Consider the following 13528-nt stretch of genomic DNA (forward strand, 5'->3'; position numbering starts at 1 on the left):
AATAAAATTAAAGCATTTTTAAAATATTGATCGTAACAAAAGTTATTGCATTAATCAATTATCTCTGTTATACTCTGTATATAAACAAAAATCGCGAATCAAAACAAAGTTACATGTTATTAATATACAGAGATAATAAAACAATATTACACTCCCAATATATAGGTATTAGTTTTAATTCATTGTGTGTACCCACTCAATAATATTTACTAATACATATTATTAAATTGAGTGTTAAATTTGAATCATTATTTATTATTCTTTATTAAGTTACGAAATACTTTTTGTTACCTTTTTAATTTACGTTACTATATTATTATAATTATACTGTAGTGCTCGACGTGTTCACATGACATCATATAAATTATTATATTAGTTTTATATTTTGCTTAACATTTTGATTTCAAACAAAGACATCTAATTTTTGAAGAAAAAAAATTGTCTCTGTAACTTTGCAGTCATAATTTCTGAGGAAATAAATGTGACTTAATGCTTAATTCATAATTTTAAATACTTGTTCTTTTATGCAGGATCCGTGTTTATGGCATTAAAAATTATAATCAAATTATATAATGCGTAGAAAATTATATCTTATATGATGTATACAATTATTTAGTAGCCTAAGTATATAATATTAACCGTTTATTCTACGTTGTACGTATAGGTATGTGGCTGTTTAGTGTCTACTATAGGTGTAAATACATACAGATAGTATACATAAAAAATTGTGTATCATAGACTATTTATAATTACCTGTTAAGGGTTTTACTATTTTAAATGTTTGCAATTCGCCCAACCTATGAAAATGATTTAGTAATAATAACCCTTTTAAATATGATGTGTACCTACCAAGTACCTACATGTAGGATGTGGGTATAAGATATAATATTTAATACCTATACTCCGATCGAAGCATGTTATGCGTGCTTCACATATTCCTATGATATCCAAGGCCATTTAGGAATTGTTACTTAATGACGATCGGTAAAGGGATAGCGAGCCCGGGGGAGGGTTGCTGCTTGATAGCGATAAAAGTGGATGATGAGGAAGTGTTCGGTAGGTGTACGCACAGTAGCGCGTGGTATTTTGTATAATCGATACGTTCGGGATGCGGGTCATTCATGCGTCGTCGCATCCTCTGAACCGCCACCGTTATATATACACACGCGTGAACATATTATATATGTGTGCAAGTACGTATTATATATACATAATATATAATATGTATATTCAATTTTGTGTATGTTTATATTTACTTTATACAGGGTGTCGTATCGGCCAATAAAGTAGCCCTTAATTAAAAAAAAAATTAAGTTTAACTATTAGGGTATAATAGGTATTACTAATTGCTATTAAGTATTCGTAAAAGCAATTTGTGATAAATAATTAATTTTTAAAGTTTATTCAACATTTAAAAATTGTATTAAACTTTACGAATATAATGTACTTAAAACAATTTTTAACTTTTAACTTTTTAACATAGATATGTTTTAGCGGGGGTACAAGTTTTTTCTGACCAATTTTCGTAATTTCCATAATTTTACTAGGTACTTACCTATTTTTGATTGCTATCATTTCAGTTTTTACCTTTTTTCATTTCATATTCTATAGTAAAATCTTTTTTTGAGAATTTTTACGTATAAAATACGATATTTAAAAAAGTAGTTAATCAGTTAGTTATAACTTATAAGTATTCAAAGTTTGGATTAATGAATAATAATACTTTATAGTAATATTGTTGTCATAGTGGACCAACATTTTGTGAGATATCAGTCCACTCCACTCAACTAAAACCTAAATATGCTTATAAGTTATAAGTTTATAGTTAATCAACTACTAAATTACAAGTTTTATACTCAATTTTATGAATTTAGTTTTTTTTTTAAATACACTGCTTAGAATATGTGAAAATAAAAATGTTTGTCATCATTTAAAAAATATTAAACATAAAATTGTATAGTTAATAATCCAACGTTCTTTCAAAAATGTTCTTTTGTTATGACTTCAAATGATGCAAATAAAATATTTCTAAAAACATTCATACTTTTTGAGATGTAATTAAGTGTTTACTGTTAGAATAAGCATCTTGTTTGTATAGAAGATTTTTTTTTATCTTGAACCAGATAATATTTTGAAGTTATATTATATTTTGATTTAATTATATTTGTCTTAACTTTTAACTTTTAGGTTGGTTTGTTTATTATATTTATAAAAACAAATTAAATACCAAATATTTTGTGAAAAATTTTCTTTTTATAATACTTCTCATAACTATATTAATAACTTACTGAGAGTATGACACAATGTTTTTCGTTAAAAAAGTACCTTTGGTGGACTAAATAAAGTTTCATTTCCCAGCGTTTTAAATAGGATTTAGTAAAATACAACTTTCCTCTGTGAATACATATTATATTCTAGCGTTGGCCTTTTATTTAGTTTTTGTAATACTGTTGAAAAACTATCGATTTTTTCCGGAAATCTTCCGGGCATGTTTAAAAATATAACCTGTCCTCATATTATGCTTTTAGCATGCTTTTTCAATATGCTCTAATATACCCATTTTTCCTTATTTGGAATACATTTTAATTTTTAGAATTTTTTTAATATACTCAATATACAAGGTGCATTTTTTCGAATTATTGAATTTGTTTGTACTAGTCCTTAAATATAGTCTTTTTACAAGAATATAAAATATATGTAATATTAGATCTAGTATTTAATTATACTTGGAACATTCTTACAAATTATGAATGCTGATACTTGATGTGATTAGAATTGATCACAAAATGTTTATCACCATATCTTATAAACCCATTATCATGGAGCTATCATCCTTAATATACAAAATTGAATAACTCAACAATTACTAGTTAGAATTATTTTGATTCTGATAGTCATCAATTATGAATCATCAATTCAGAAAATTATCCACTATATATATAATTTACAGTAGAAAAGTAGTATTTTAATTGAAACACTGAAGTTTGTGTCTCCACTACAGCTAGGACACTCTAATAAGTAGTATAAAAAAATCCATCATATACGTATAAGTAGTTCAAGGGTTCATACATTTCGAGTTTTCAAAACAAACGATTTTCATTGAGTATTGCAGCAAAAACTACAAATCGATTAAGGGGCTCAATGCACGAAACTTAAGCACGTGGCGACGGGTCATATTCTATTCTATTTGTGTGTATTTAGTATTAACTAAATTAACCTTGTAAAATGTAAAACAATATTCCGCAATGAAATATTATGTACTTGAAAATGTTTATCTAATCGATAAATTAAGATATATATTTTTTTAATTTATTGTTTATTGTGGTAGTCTAGTATACATAATATTATATGAGTATAGTCATATCGCCGTGTTGTTATTTTTTATAAATATAGAGCTTTTAAATGGTTCAAGATGGTATTCAAGTATGCTTCACTAACAAATAAGTAACAACATAAATCATAATGCTATGAGTTTAGTACTAGTATAGAAAGTACGTATTGTATTATATTTCTTGGAGAGACCGCCCATCGTGGTACTTTAAAATAATTTTGGAGAAAATTAAAGGTGTAAATATACAATTTGTTTAAGAAAAAACCGCGGAAGCCGATTTGTCGTATAGAAGGCCTCGACTTCCGAGTGAAGCCGTGAAGGTACTCTTTCAATGAGTAGGTCACTAATGGATGTGTTAAATTTGAATTCAATAATAAAACATTGGATACAAAACACGCCTCTTTTCTAATGATATCTATTACAGTTTATTTATGTTAATAAAATTGTAAGTTGAACTTGTTTTTATCAACAAAAGCGTATAGGTAATACACTAATAAGTAATAACTAATAATTTATAAGGTATATCATAATTTTATAATTTTATTGTTTGTAAAATCAATACCAACGTACAGTAGTACGTTGTAAATAGATGCGTTAAGTATGATATATATAAATAGCTTAAAATATTTTAAATTTCTTAAATTTAAAACATTATGATTGCAATTGAACGTAATAGATTTTTCATATGTATGTTGTATATGCAACATTCTTATAAAATGCAATAAGCTAATCCTTATTTTTTATTTCGTTGTGTTATTAATTTAGTATGATTAATATTTTCAATAATATTTTGTTCTTCTCTGTTTCTTTATTCTTATTCTTATAGTTGTCTATGATTTATGAATAATATTTATCATCTAACATTCAATACTTGAATTAATTAAATTTATATGTTATAATTATGTTATCGATATGAAATAGTGACTACATTCATATCGAATACAACACTAGACTAGCGTTTAAACATTGGAATGTCTTGTTAAAATGCAATAATAATATACATACTATAATACATAACTATTTCAAACGACAGGAAATATATTGTCAAATTATACGTTTGATGCATAAATGATGTTTAAACTTAAAACATAACTACGGTCTACGAGTACATAAATGTGGTAGTATTCGTATAGATAATATTTTCTTGTGTTTTTTAATAAATTTTAATTACAAACAGACAATTCATTCGAAAATAAGCGATGTAACTTATACGAAAAATAAAAATATGAGCAGTATGTAATGTGTATAAAAGTAGATTGTATAAAGTAATAATAATATAAAATACATAATATTGTGATCTCAGTTTTTAATAAACTATATCTAATGATTTGTAAATTATAATAACTTTATTTTTCCATAGCTCTGGAAGAATTTTTATTCACAATTTTTTCGTTTTATTGTCATAACTCTTAATATATTAAATAGTGAATAGTGTTTACTGCACCGCTAGCACATCATGATAGAGCTTGATCTGTTAACAGACTTTTTCTGTATAATACCTTATATGTATCGTGTTTATACTATAATGTTTTGAACTTTGTTAATTAACTGGGTGACTTTGTGTGATGGTTATATTTTCGATTGCAATCATTTTATTAGGTTTATAAGTTTATTAATGTATATTATATTATATGTTTATTATTAAAGCCGTGGTTTTGTTTAAGTGTATGCCCGTAATAATTAACTATGAATCGTGCACGATTTTACTTTTAACGAACTGAGTAATATTCTTGCTTTGTAGCTCGTTACTCATAATATACATGTTCCCATTTGTGGAATAATAAATATAAACAAATATATAAATACGAGTACCTACATATATATGTACTATAAATAAGTATTTTATTTGTTGTGTAGTGAAGACTAAAATGTACACTTGGTTTTGTCAATGTATACTCATATTTCGTTTATAATGTTCATAACATTAATTAATTTCTGATTTATCCTCATTGAATATGAAATGTAGTAATGCTACTTATTAGTTATTAATGTAGATGAATTAAACTAGTTAGAATATTTTATTAATTCATTTTTTATTTTGTTTATTTATTTTGTGTATCAAAATAAATATTAGAACATACAATTTTCATTTTTAAAAATGAATAACCTATAGGTACTAAAAGCTGATCCATAAATATAAGAGGTTAGACCAGTATAAAAATAAACTTCAATACATGGTCACCGAAATGAAACTTTTATCCAATTTATTATTTACTTCACCTTGATAACAAAATAATTAATAACTAACTATAATAATTTAAAAAGTTGCAGTATAAGTACAAGTTACTGCAGTTAAATTAAATTCTATACATTTTTATGTCTTGGCTATTGATATTATTACATAAAACGTTTATAGATATTACTTTTTTGATTTTGCATGATCATGTATTATACATTCAAATATAATTAAACCAATCAATGAACAATAATAATTGAACCAAATTTTAAGAAATAATATTTATTATCATTCATCAAACAATAGCTGAAATATTATAATATTGACGTTTCTACGATTTATCGCTTGAAAAATATTTCTCAAGGGCTTTGCTCCATTTACCTACACCCTTGCACCGTTCATCGACATAAAGTACATAACGTTGACAAATAACATATGTTATAGCTGTTTACAAGATTATTACATTATGTTCTTAAGGGTAGATACTAATTAACTGAACTTATGAATTACCTGCAAATCAATAAATTAAAATAAAACAATAACAGGATCCGTATCCATAATTAGTGTATTTAAAAGTAATTATATAGATTACATTTTGTGTATCGGGTATGGGTGGTTCTATTGTAGAGATTAACCCGTAATTATACGTATTTGTATTTCATCTGCAGCAGAGCATATATTGCCGATAAATTTATAAGCTTTACTCGTGTAAGATTGAAATTAAAGTTTTAACGTTGTTGTTTTCAAAGTGCATACATATTTATATTTTCTGGGAACCTTAGTATAGATAGTATTTCCTGGGTTCTCCGTACATGAACAGTAAACACCACAGCGTTGGTGCCGGGTGCACTGCTGATTCGGCCGGATGTCATTATTCGCATCGACGTAACAATATGGGCGTTTTGACGACGCTCATTGTTTTTCAATAACTCGGTGTAATTAATCAGTACCTTATAGATGTAGAGGTTGGCGACATGAGCGATCGCCAAAGGCTCAGAAATTATTAGGGCGCAAAACCCATACACGATATTTATAATTTATTTATAAAAACTGGCAAGTAAAGCATTTTAGAATTGTTAAAACGTGTAAATGCGTTTAATAGCAGAATGTACATAGCCTAATCTGCCCTAACATAACCCCATAAACTGTAGTGATAAAGAGTACATATTCTCGATAAGTTTGACGACAACAGTATGAACAAAAACTATGTAAATTCTCGAATAATACTATTTTATTGCTCATCTAACTGTTCAAGAGTACACTACACGTATTATATTACTGTTAACTAAGAAAAACTGAAAACATTTCGTAAGTTAACTGTAAAGTAGTTCTATTTTTAATGATAAGAAATGGGTGATAACTTATAGTAAAAAAAAGAATCAGGTACCTTACAATTTACTTACTTGCGTAATTTTCTCAGTTTTCTATAGTTTACCTTAATATAATATGTGTAATATAGGTACTGTTGAACAGTTGAACGAGATGTACGTTTGTTGGAACTGCTTATGGACAATCAAACTTAAAATTCGGGGCACTAGTATTGTTTAAGTGAAACTGTAAAACGGAACGATACACACTTAACCGCCCCCTCGTGTTTTTTTTTAAACAACCTGTTTTTATGGTTAAAAATAAAATGATAGTATATAAATCGTTTTGTATTTTTTCGGTTGTATGGTAAATTGTACGTATTGGCGTATACGTACTCGACATGCTCAAAGCGTATAACATTGCTGTTGACGGTAATACTGTATTAGCGATGGGCGATCGAAACTCCGACGTTGTGACCTAACCTATATATATTTGAGGGGGGGGGGAAGTTCAAGTATAACAAATTTTTGCTCTCTACGCCTATCGGCTCTGGTCGCAAAACCCCAAAAAACTAAACATACTCGGTAGACTAGGGGAGGAAAATAGTAGAACCAAATCAACGTGAGCGCCTACCATTAACACTATTCACAGCAGTGTTATGCGTGGAGCGACTCCACGCGGAATACGCACTATTTAACATAGGCACAACCGCAAATTTGAAATGGCTAAAACTTATATAGTATTATGGTAATGGCTATCAAAAAACGCTTTATTTATTATTTCTTTTTTTGGTGTAAACGCCCAGGTGGGTCCAAGTACAGTTACAATGAAATATATAATAATAACAATGATGGAATAAAAATACAACTGCAAGTACATAATATTAGAGTATATTAGAGTATATTTGTTTAAAAAAAATCGTTAGGGTGTAAAAGGTCCAGTAAAGCTCATTTTAAACAGTGAAAGTGGTGCTGTATGGAACTATTAAAAGTAAGAACGTATGAATTATTTTGTAGGAGAGGGGGTACGGACCACATTGAACGTTTTGACTAACACAAGTAATATAGATGGCTCAAAATTTTGTTTCGCTGAAGGCGCAATAATAAAGGGTATAGCTATACGGCACTGTAATTTATGAATCACATATCAATGAATTACATTTTGAACGTGAGTAGTCGATCGATATTATACATTGGTGCTTTAAAATATACGAGTGCCTTAAGTATACTCTGCTTGGTGTTCATTATGCATTTGCCATTCAGCTTCATCAGTAACAGAAGTTGTTGTGGTGTTGACATTTGTCCGTTTAAATATATCTTAAATATCCGCTTAAAAACTTCCACAGTGAGTATCGACCTATATCAGCCGCCTACGATACAGTATGGAGAAAAGCTTTTTGGATAATTCATTGAAATTCTTCTGAAAAACATAGTTGGTAACTGTCACTTTATAGCGTCCACCTCGACAACGATAAAAAAATAGTAGGAAAAAAACATAATATATGGCCCAATCGCATTCCCTAATATTCCGTTTTGGCTCCGTTATTTAAATTGTTACACTGTCGATATACTCAGACACTCAGTAATGTTTCTAAGATATTCGTATATCTGGACCATAATCGTATCGCATATACCAGGAAAACATTTTTGATGCTTTAAAATGGGTTTCACTACGATTTCCAAACTTAATAGATAAATACTTCAAACTGTGAGAACTTCAACCAAATCCCAGCAAAACTGAAACTGCTGCTATAGTATTTCAACTAAATAACAAGAAGTCAAATTTCAGCTTAGAAATAATTGTCCATGAACACAGCATAAAGCATGAACTTTACCCGAAGTGTGACGCCCTATAGATATGACACTCGTTTAAAAACTATTTACCTAACTATTCTTACAGAAATATCATCGGCTCCCCATCAAAAATGTCTAAAAACATATTATAAACGCAGATTGTAGTGCTGACTTCTCAAAACTTAGAATTTTTTTTTATCGCCCTAGTGGACTTGGTCGCCGAATAAATGCAATAAGACTCCACTCCAAACTTAGTTTTTGGGTTAGGTTGTAATTTATTTAAATTTACACCGTACAACAACGACAGCTACAATGTGGTACCTAGCAACTGGAAAAAATTGAAATCTTCAAGCTAGAGCATTAATTATATACACCCCTTAAGAATCCCATGAGTATATAGGAGTGTCTATAGCTTCCGGTCACAATCTTCCCAGAAATTATGGTCAATTTAAAATTGTGGATTTGCACAGTTCATGGGAGATATGAAAAACTCATTTAATTGAATACCGTTCCTAATATACGTTGCAGAGACTGAAATCGCCGCATTCAGATCTTAGCACACATTTTACAAGACTAACCTAAAAGAAAATATGCTAGGAAAACTCGAACAGATCTACAATTTAACCCTTAAAGCAATCAAATGGCTAAGAAATATTGATATGAATTAATGTATAATTTATATTTTATATCTATATGTTACTGTGTTAATGGTTTTAAATCGTATAATTTATTATCCACTGTCATTATAGTTATGTCTATGAAACTTAATTTAATATTATATATTATATAATATCAATTCGCCATATGAATAAATAAGTAATATATGGTAATTATGAATGCCACTCAAAATTGTGGTGCACAATAATATTCCACTCGTGGTTCATCTATACTCTATACTTTATTCGCTTATAAATAATTAACTTATGGCTCAGTTTTCTATACTTACCAGTTTATATATATTATTTTGCCATTTAAGTTGTAAATTATAATGAGTAAACTCATTATAACAATGATTCTTAAAATCAACAAAATAACAAGTTCTTTGTGCGCTGCGTAGGATATTTATTATAAGGATTTTATTGTTTTTAATAACATTTAAAAACTATATTACATAATATTATTATCATTAACTACAATTTTTTTTTAATTTTTCTTAATTTTTAGATAAAGCAAAGAAAAAGTATGGAAATCTGTGTGATGTCAAGGACGGTGGTTCCATCAACGAAGTGTTGGTAGTAATGCTAGAGAGATCTCCTGGTTCCGGTCTAGGTCTTAGTTTGGCCGGTCATAAGGACCGAACAAAAATGGCGGTCATGGTTTGCGGATTAAATCCCAACGGTCCGGCCGCGAAGTCCGGATGTTTACGGGTCGGCGACGAAATTTTAGAGGTACGTATCCTACATCGTAATAAAAGATTAATGGAATCGTTGTATAAATGTGCTACGTACTATTTAAAGAACGCCCCTCGGGAAATTTAACGAACATTTTTTAACGTCGTAAGCTTTTAACACCGATCCATACCCAAATACGCCACACATTCGGATATCATAACAACTTACCTATTTTATAAGTTTATTTTTTAAATCGATTGGAATGCTAAGATTTAAACATAATGAACTTAATCTGCGCTGTGACTTAATACATATATTGTTCTAGCACCTAGATATATAATATAATTTTACTAATAATCATGCTATATTATATGTATTTAATAATTTGTAATGGGTCTTTGCGATGATAATATGAAATTAGTATCAGAGCCTGTTGCTACTTTAACTTTCATATACTTATTTATTTGACGATACAAATGATAAGTACTACAATAGGATTACATAATTTTTTGGGTTGTAAAATATAGAAATAGAATACAAAGAAAATATTATGATAGTTTTACTTATTTTAAAAAACACGAAAATGTATTATCTGATTAAACTTTGTGGTAAACTATACTTTTGCATAATTTAGAAACATAATAACTGAATGGCTACACTTATTTAATACGTATAGTTAAATATCTCTAACACGCACGGCAGGTTGTCACAGGGGAGCATAAGAGAACGGCATTCCTCAGCTCATTATGGTTTTAAAATAATGTCTTTATAATTGGTCTAAATGGAGGAGTGGAAGCATATAAAAAGTACTAGATGGTCAAAAAAGTTTTCCCTGAGGCACATAGGTTTCGTAACAAAAGCATGTTTATAATCATCGAAAAATCAATTCATATAAAGCGCATTTATGAAAATTTAAAATCTATGAAATTATAGTTTTAAATATTTTATTTTTATAGTATCGCTCAATAAAAGAGTGCAAGTACTTTTGTTAACATAGAAACATAATAATATTTTAAAAGTGAGTTTTAGAAGGTATAGATTTAAATATATTACATGCCTATTATATTTATTTATATTCTCAATATTGAAAAACTGTATGATTTTAGCCTGACGACCATAATAGTATAGTATATTATAGCTATATAAGATAATAATATACAAGGTAATTTTAAGTTGTACGTTCAATAATGGAGTATTAAAAAAAAAATACATTAATCACCATATTGATTTCGGGTACCTACCGGATCTTATAATAATCGTCCTTAACTAAAAATAGTTTTATTGGTAACGATGTAAGGTAGGTGGTACTGTAGCAGCAGAAAAAAGCCTCATTCTTCACGACCGTGTTTACTTACACAATGTAATAAATAAATCCATGATAAATATAGGTAATATATTTACATATATATATATATATACCAGAAATCAATCTATGAATGGCTTTTTCAATAACAATAGCGTCGCGTCGTAACGTATATTTTGTATGTATGTATATGCATATCATATAGGATATCCTGTGCATGCGTATACATCATACGCATAATATTACTTATATAAGTATATCGTCCTCCCATCGTTTATCATGTATATATATATATATATATATATATTATATGTATTTATATATTTATAGATTATGATGCACGTGCAGTCTGTACACACACACACACACACACACACACACAATATTATATTATGTGCAGGGTAACGTGAAAATCCTAAGGCCAAATTGAAATCTGATACGTTCTGTTATGATATGATAAAATATCGTCGGTATATAATATAATAATAATACGCGTACAGCGATTGGACCTTTGTCGCCTCTATAGTATATATCTACCTCGCTTATATAAAGCCCCGTCGTCGTGATATACCCGCGAGCATAAATCATACCCGTTATAGTCGTTACACCCATAACACTGCTGGGGTGGGGAGGGGAGGGGAGGGGAGGGGTTGCAGCGTTTGTGTGGAATTGTATTTGCGCACACAACCGGGATGTATATACTATGAACTTACCGCAACGGCGGTCGGTGTTTATTCTATACATTACATATCTATATATACTCCGTGGACCAATCGGCGTGATATACCTGCATAACCCAATAATAAGAAAAATTCGTATATTCCCTGTCTACGTTTGCGCGTCGAAAGTCGAAACTGAGACTGCCTTGAAACGGCGCCCGCGGTTGTTTTATGTCTTCGAGACTTTTGCTGCAGTTAAAGCTGCCCTGCCCACCATGCAGTGTACACAGGACCCCCATTATTTGGGGGCCCCACTATTTTTGACCACTGATATCCATTTACTTTGTCGGGTAACTGTTAGAAATTAATTTGTTCTTCCGTGTTCATCAAATTCTTATTTTTAATTGTTTCTTTAGTAAAAATTGATGGATAGTCCCAAATTTTTCGATCCTCTTCAGAATGCCGGACCCGTGGGGATTTTTCTCTTCACCCCTCTTGTCAGGCCTGCGTATCTGCAAAATAGGTAATACAATAATATAATATAATATGACTATATGACTATATGACCTAATAATAGTTATATCATAATATATATATATATATACGTGTATAATATAGGTGTGTTACGCTTGTGTCGTGTGTGTGTTGTGGCACATTAAATCGCCCGATCCCATTTCTTCTGTAATTTTTGTAATATTTATTAGACCATTTGAATTTGGATTTTGTCAAAAATAAAAATCTATCCACCTGTTAGAACACCATATATCATTTGTACCTGCAGTGTTCTTTCTATGTGAGTAATATTACTCTATGTTGTTCATGTCTCTGCCGTGACTGTTATATAAGACTTTTGCTGTGAACATAAATATCTATAGTACAATATATTTACATTTAAACATACGCCCTCAGTTCTTTTAACAACGAACACTCGTTATTTCGTACATTTTTTTACTTCTTTAGACATTTTCCTATCGGAAAAATTAAAATAAATATTTTTCTAACACTTTTATACTACCTATACCTATATATTTTTACCCCTTATTTTATTTCGGTAACAAACCAACCATCGACTTTTTATTTTATAAGTCTTAAACAGTTATATACATGTATAAGAAATAATTCATTCAAGTTAGTATATTTATAGTTTATAAATTTTATGTTTACAAGTAATATATTTTATAAAAAATAATACCCTGCTACGTTTGCATAATCCTTTAACAAAATGCTAATTTTGTAAACTATTGATTTAAATATATCATAAATATCAATTATTTGACTAGAACTGCATTGTTTAATGCAGACAATACTTATATATTGTTTATTTAGTTGAATATATATTAAACGAAGTAATAAGTTAATTAAAAAATGGCAAACTATTCGATTTCATCGTTCTCTTTTGCAGCAATTAAATGCGTATCGTATTTTGATTTGGTTAAAGGTTATGCAATTCTGTGAGATTATGGGTTTAGGCGGACTTTCATTTGGCGTGTTGAAATTCAAATCATCCTGCCGCGAGAGCACCTGGCTTTAAGCTTAAATTATATTAAAAGAACACCGCGCCCTATTTTTATTTCGAACACAAAATTACTATTTTTTTCATCGATTCCTCTACGTGTGTTCGGTGTCG

General features: G+C 29.2%; 1 protein-coding gene across 10 annotated transcripts in view; it reads left to right on the forward strand.

Moving 5' to 3' along the window:
- Positions 1–13528, forward strand: part of LOC111031940 (multiple PDZ domain protein-like) — a 75011-nt gene that overhangs the window by 36812 nt on the left and 24671 nt on the right. For all 10 annotated transcript variants that reach the window (XR_002604265.1, XM_022312080.1, XM_022312072.1 and 7 more), the window contains one exon: positions 9773–9996. Coding sequence is in view for 9 of the 10 variants with exons in the window: in XM_022312080.1 (XP_022167772.1) it covers positions 9773–9996 (224 nt within the window). In the remaining variant the exon portion in view is untranslated. The remainder of the gene's footprint in view (positions 1–9772; positions 9997–13528) is intronic.

This window comes from Myzus persicae, unplaced genomic scaffold (genome assembly GCF_001856785.1).
Source record: "Myzus persicae strain clone G006 unplaced genomic scaffold, MPER_G0061.0, whole genome shotgun sequence".
NCBI lineage: Eukaryota > Metazoa > Arthropoda > Insecta > Hemiptera > Aphididae > Myzus > Myzus persicae.